At 40.0% G+C, this 7500-nt stretch overlaps 2 protein-coding genes across 2 annotated transcripts in view; both read right to left on the bottom strand.

Annotated features, from left to right (window-relative positions):
- Window positions 1–2590, bottom strand: part of LOC107740071 (origin recognition complex subunit 2-like) — an 11738-nt gene extending 9148 nt beyond the window's left edge. Inside the window, exon 1 of the mRNA XM_016552351.1 lies at window positions 2413–2590. Within this exon, the coding sequence (XP_016407837.1) occupies window positions 2413–2491 (79 nt within the window). The 5' untranslated portion in view covers window positions 2492–2590. The remainder of the gene's footprint in view (window positions 1–2412) is intronic.
- A 2221-nt stretch (window positions 2591–4811) lies between these two features.
- Window positions 4812–6305, bottom strand: LOC107740063 (LIM domain-binding protein 1-like). The gene has a single exon (XM_016552339.1). It carries the CDS (start codon window positions 6265–6267, stop codon window positions 6043–6045), a length of 225 nt encoding a protein of 74 aa, XP_016407825.1. The 5' UTR covers window positions 6268–6305; the 3' UTR covers window positions 4812–6042.
- Between the last annotated feature and the right edge of the window lie 1195 nt (window positions 6306–7500).

The raw sequence follows: 7500 nt of genomic DNA, 5'->3' as shown, positions 1-7500 counted from the left end.
CTCACTCGCGCACACACACAGACAGACACACTCTCACACACACACACACAGATAGACAGACACTCACTCTCACACACACACAGATAGACAGACACTCACTCTCACACACACACAGATAGACAGACACTCACTCTCACACACACACAGATAGACAGACACTCACTCTCACACACACACAGATAGACAGACACTCACTCTCACACACACACAGATAGACAGACACTCACTCTCACACACACACAGATAGACAGACACTCACTCTCACACACACACAGATAGACAGACACTCACTCTCACACACACACAGATAGACAGACACTCACTCTCACACACACACAGATAGACAGACACTCACTCTCACACACACACAGATAGACAGACACTCACTCTCACACACACACAGATAGACAGACACTCACTCTCACACACACACAGATAGACAGACACTCACTCTCACACACACACAGATAGACAGACACTCACTCTCACACACACACAGATAGACAGACACTCACTCTCACACACACACAGATAGACAGACACTCACTCTCACACACACACAGATAGACAGACACTCACTCTCACACACACACAGATAGACAGACACTCACTCTCACACACACACAGATAGACAGACACTCACTCTCACACACACACAGATAGACAGACACTCACTCTCACACACACACAGATAGACAGACACTCACTCTCACACACACACAGATAGACAGACACTCACTCTCACACACACACAGATAGACAGACACTCACTCTCACACACACACAGATAGACAGACACTCACTCTCACACACACACAGATAGACAGACACTCACTCTCACACACACACAGATAGACAGACACTCACTCTCACACACACACAGATAGACAGACACTCACTCTCACACACACACAGATAGACAGACACTCACTCTCACACACACACAGATAGACAGACACTCACTCTCACACACACACAGATAGACAGACACTCACTCTCACACACACACAGATAGACAGACACTCACTCTCACACACACACAGATAGACAGACACTCACTCTCACACACACACAGATAGACAGACACTCACTCTCACACACACACAGATAGACAGACACTCACTCTCACACACACACAGATAGACAGACACTCACTCTCACACACACACAGATAGACAGACACTCACTCTCACACACACACAGATAGACAGACACTCACTCTCACACACACACAGATAGACAGACACTCACTCTCACACACACACAGATAGACAGACACTCACTCTCACACACACACAGATAGACAGACACTCACTCTCACACACACACAGATAGACAGACACTCACTCTCACACACACACAGATAGACAGACACTCACTCTCACACACACACAGATAGACAGACACTCACTCTCACACACACACAGATAGACAGACACTCACTCTCACACACACACAGATAGACAGACACTCACTCTCACACACACACAGATAGACAGACACTCACTCTCACACACACACAGATAGACAGACACTCACTCTCACACACACACAGATAGACAGACACTCACTCTCACACACACACAGATAGACAGACACTCACTCTCACACACACACAGATAGACAGACACTCACTCTCACACACACACAGATAGACAGACACTCACTCTCACACACACACAGATAGACAGACACTCACTCTCACACACACACAGATAGACAGACACTCACTCTCACACACACACAGATAGACAGACACTCACTCTCACACACACACAGATAGACAGACACTCACTCTCACACACACACAGATAGACAGACACTCACTCTCACACACACACAGATAGACAGACACTCACTCTCACACACACACAGATAGACAGACACTCACTCTCACACACACACAGATAGACAGACACTCACTCTCACACACACACAGATAGACAGACACTCACTCTCACACACACACAGATAGACAGACACTCACTCTCACACACACACAGATAGACAGACACTCACTCTCACACACACACAGATAGACAGACACTCACTCTCACACACACACAGATAGACAGACACTCACTCTCACACACACACAGATAGACAGACACTCACTCTCACACACACACAGATAGACAGACACTCACTCTCACACACACACAGATAGACAGACACTCACTCTCACACACACACACTCTCACACACACACACACTCTCTCTCTCTCTCACTCTCACACACACACACTGAAGAAGATAGATAGATAGATAGATAGATAGATAGATAGATAGAAAGAAATGACTGTTTATGTAGTAATTTAAAGTTTGAAAGTAAAAGTAAAGTTACGTGAGTGCCTTTAAAGTTTTGTTAGATCGTATGACGCTTTTAATATAAAACTGGAAAGAAACCTTTACCTTTCTGTTTCTCTACAATATGATCCAAAACATCTTCATCAGCCACGAACCGGGCCTCTAACGGCTGTTTCTGCGTCATCCCGCGACTAGACTCGGACTTTAAACGGTAATATCTGTCCCACACAGACGTTTATTAACATTTGTTTTGATTATAAAACATGTCGATTCGGCGCCACAGGAAAGATTTTAACCCACGTGTGACCGGAGGAGGGTCACGTGACAAGCTTCGGCCAATTAGAATGAGGCGCCTTTGAAAAACTACATCTCCCATAATTCCAGGGTCGACGTCATGCCGCGTGTGCAGATTTCTTTCCATTAAAGTCGTAGGATGTGTTTTTCCTAATTGAAGACACGGGGAAGTTTAATGTTTTCATTCCTTTAAGCAGAATCCGACATAAATCGCAAATAAATAAATAAGATAAAATAAAAAAAGTGTATCGAGTCAACACAAATTGTTGTGATTGGATCATCCTATGCAACGGTGAGAAAAGTAACAGCTATCACGTGACAGTGCCTCTTTCCCGCTAATTCTTGTTTCAAATTATTCCGCGACGGTTCGTTCTTTATTAAAACACACAGTGGATAATAATCAGTCGTAATGAATAACGACTGAATGAATTTCACTAGTTAACAGTAAACCGGTTTCCTCGCCTGAATATGTTCTAGATTTGTGTTGGATGTTATCTTTAGAATGTGAAATATGGATATTTTATTTGTAAGCGTCACTCTTTTTTCGCTTATTTCAGTTAATGTGATAAAACTAGCGAGCTGAGCCAGTAGAGCTGACAGTGTCGTGTAAACATGACTGAAGACGAGGAACAGACGAACCGATTCAATTGAGTGAGTCATTTACGTTGGAACCGCTCCGAATGATTCAAACTCGTGACTCGATCATTCAGCGATTCACTAGAAAAAAATAGATCAAATGAGCCACTCATTTTCGAATTTCGACATCACTTGTAATGATTTTAAAAAGCAGGTAGTGATGGTGTAACGGAGCTTTTCGAAACTCCGAATCAGTTAAACTATTGCGCCGCAAAATGATTCAGTTTCGAATCGCTCCAATCGGATCGCGAATCATTTGATTCAGATCGGGACTTCGGAGCGTATCATGAAAAATTTTCCTGATTTCTTTATTAAACAGTAGAAAACATCACACCGTTAAGGAAGTACAGTTATAAAGACAAAGCAAACAAAACAAAGAATACACAAATACAAATCCCTTAAAAAAATTAACCGTGGTTTTAAAGTTAATGAAGTTATATTTTCCTATATTCTCTTTTGAGTAGTCAAACAATACAAAGAAAACGTCTTTATAACAGAAAGAAAAGTCACTTACAAAATGAGATCAGATGAACATTAAATAAATCTAATCAAAGTTTCTCCGAGAATGAATCTTCCTCAGAAGAGACAAAAGCAGCTCACTTCAATGTTTGACTTATATTATAATTTACCTCATTATTACTATTATGTAATAATTTTAATATTATATACAATTATATATTTAATTGTATAATTATATATTATATTAATATTAATTATATTATATATATACACACTTTTTAATTATATACAATATAATTATGAATATTAATTAAATATATATTATTAATTCTAATAATTATATAATTATTAATAATTATATTAAAAAATATTTTTCAACTGATGATGACTGAACTCCACACACTGTAAAATATATAAATACATTTCTAAAGTATTTGCATTTTTATATTTATACTTGTAAATATTTGAATTCTATTTAAAATATAAATTAATTCAATACATAAATATTATATATTTAAAATATAAAATATAAATTAATTCAATACATAAATATTATATATTTAAAATATAAATTAATTAAATACATAAATATTATATATTTAAATAAACTATAAATCACACAGAAGCAGAAATCCTTAAAGTGAAAATTCATATTTTATTGGTTCCATACATTAATTTAATCAAGGGCAGAAATTAAGAAAACAAAGTTATATCAAACAGGAGCATCTACAAGGTTAAAGGTGGAAAAGATCACCAGTTTGTTTCAGTAACAAGTGCAGACCTTTAATTCATTCAGATCGATTCAGCTGGTCAGAAAGAGAGAGAAAACAATAATCAAACAGTACAAAAATTGAGTTTCAGCAGTATCGGGTGTGCGGGGGAAATAAAACAACAACTAACATGTTACTGAAACATGACTAGCTGTTCACAGTTTGTCTCTCGTAAACACACGAGGAACAGAAGAACAAGAGACGGACTGATAGAAAACAAACGGCAGAATCAGGCAACAAACACAGTGCCCTTGATTTCAATTCATCAGTCGTATGCAAATAAAAACAAAATAATTGAGAGGGGAAAAGACGAGGTTGGTGTGTTTTCATCGTTCACGATTTGCGTTTTGTACACGTTAGATCAGAATGGCTTTATGTAACTCTAAGGAGGAATACATCTCAATACAGTTATACAGAACTCTGCTACTACGTTAAATATACAAGCACAAGTACACAAACCAATCAGAGCCCACGCTAAACCACTCTCTTTAAACATAGGACAAACCAATAGAATCTGAGGCTTTAAGGACCTCGACGGTTCGGTTACTCCTTGGTTTGCAGCTTTCAACATCGGTTAAAAAAAAATAAAAAATAAAAATAATAAAACATTCGAGGGAAATAGAGGCTGGTATAAAACACGGATTAAAATTCTCCAAAACGCGTGATATTAAACATCCTCCAGCAATCAGAGGAAGATGCGAGACTGTCGAAATTAATCTGCTGTGTTTGACGTTTCGATCCAAAAAATAAGAAATGACATTTCGCTGAATAAAATATCTGGTGTATTGTTACAACCGTTAGATTTGTATTTTTTTGCATTGAAATGATGATTAAACATTTCCCTGCATCTCATTACTGTAATGCAAAACGAGAGAATAAAAATGCTAGTGTTTTGATTTATGCCGATTCACTTTTTTTTTTTAATTCTCTCATTGCAATAAAGTAACAAAACTACGGAAGCTTGTTTCCGCCACTAAATAAAAAATTTTTTTTTTTGCAATCGCGACTTTTTTCCTGGCATTTCTGATCTTTTCTTGCGATTGTGAGATAAGATCTCACCGTTTTGGCTTTCTTGCAATGCTAACGTTTCTCAGAATTGAGATCTAAACTCACGATTGCAAGTTATAAAGGCCAATTCACAGAAGAAAAAAAAAGAAAAAAAAAAGACTATTTTCTTACAATTACAATACAATTTTTTATGGCAGAAACGAGCTTCCATACAAAAACCGTATTAAAACTGAAAATGATTGTTTTTTTATATTTTCCTCATGCAAAATGTCATTTCTTGTGAGTGAAACAGGAGCTGGATGTGTCTTGGTCTTGTTGGTGTTTTACGTGGTCAGATTTCTCCGCTTCGTCTTAACTTAAACATATGAACTATCTACAGGCTCCTCATAAATCACCAACAAAACCACGAGCGTGTGAATAAAAATTGTCCTGTGTCGAGAAACGGTTTCTGTTGTGGTGTGACGCTCATCTCTGGTCCTCCAGGTTCACTTCCTCTGCTGACAGGAAGACCAGCTACTGCAGGTAGATGCCCCTGGCCCCGCCCCCGGCCCCGCCCCCAGCCCGAGTCTCACTGAGACGCCTGTGAGGTGGGGTTGTCGTTCTTGCCCTCCTGGCTGGATGGAGGCTTGTTGTTCCAGGGGCTGTTGGCTCCCAGCGCGGGCGAGTTGTTAAAGCTGTCCGCGTCGTCGATGCCGTTAGCCGCGTCGAACTGCGTGTTCTCCAGCCGCGTGATCAGACGCTCGTCCTCGTCCCCGAACTCTCCTCCCATCAGCGTGGGCTCGCCCACCACCATCACGTCCTGAGCAGAGCAAACACACCACCAACATTACAAACACCACTTACAGAGAAAATGCTCATGAAGTGAGACTATTTCTGCCACACAAAAATCTTATATTTTATAAATTACATAAGATACATATGCGACAAGCGATAATACTTGTTATAGATCTGTTGTTTAAATTATTACTTGCTGCTAGGAAGGAATATTTCGTTTTCTACCTATTTATACTTTGTATTTTCGTTGGAGTTTGTATTTTTGATTGCACTTACTGGTAATTCTAATAACTGCCCTCAGCTTAGAAGGAGCCTGTGTTGTTTGCATTGCTCCCTTCCTGCGCTTAAGTGCGAACTGTAGTTTCGATTGGAGGATTTGCCCTGCTATAGGCTATTGGCTGTGCTAATTAGAAGGCGGCCACAGCTGTTTCACTTTACTGTGTATTTATTTGATGCCTGTGCGCTGACACGGAAGCATCAGCGGAAGCGTTCAGCCCTTCTTGTGTGAAGACCAACGAGGGTAAAGACATGCGACTTTACCTGCGCGACTTCAACGAGCTCGCCCATCACACTTAAGTATATTTTTTTATCTTCTCTTTACACACTCTTCTTAACTGTCCTCTCTTTTCCATTTCTATCATGTGTTTCCAAACCATTCCGCCTGTCTCTCGACAACGCTCTAACATCCCACGCAGACGCCAACGCAATCTTGCTAACCTGTGTCCTATCTCTACATCCTCTACTGCAGGGGTTTTCAACCTTTTAGGACATGCGCACCCCCAACATCCAAACGCCGAAACGCTCCATCACAGTGCGTGAGTACCGCACTGAGATGTCTTGGGCTTAAAAGGCTTAAAATTACTTGAATGTTTAAACTGACAAGACTTAAAACACGTGAGAATGAAAAACTTTCTCGAGGAAGCAGCACTGGCCTGATCGTTAAGATAGTTTTGGGGGGCTAAGGTGACAGATAGGGGGGCTGAAACCCACCTAAAAAGGGTTTAGAACCGCCCCTGGTATAGCGTGCGTAATTATACTGAAACATAAATATATAACCAGTTTACCTGATTCAATGTGATGGCTGAGCCTGTTTCTGAGATAACAACATGCCAATCCGTGGTTGGATTTCCGACACGGCTAATCGTAAATCATTTTACACTGTCAATATGCGTGACCAGGGTTGCCAGGTTTTCACAACAAAACCCGCCTAATTGCTACTCAAAACTACAAAATGCGGCAAGTGTTAAAGTAG

The sequence above is a fragment of the Sinocyclocheilus rhinocerous genome, unplaced genomic scaffold (assembly GCF_001515625.1).
Source record: "Sinocyclocheilus rhinocerous isolate Xijiao unplaced genomic scaffold, SAMN03320098_v1.1 scaffold1186, whole genome shotgun sequence".
Classification (NCBI taxonomy): Eukaryota; Metazoa; Chordata; class Actinopteri; order Cypriniformes; family Cyprinidae; genus Sinocyclocheilus; species Sinocyclocheilus rhinocerous.
Note: the sequence above shows the minus strand (reverse complement) of the source record. Positions and strands in the feature narration are given on the sequence as shown.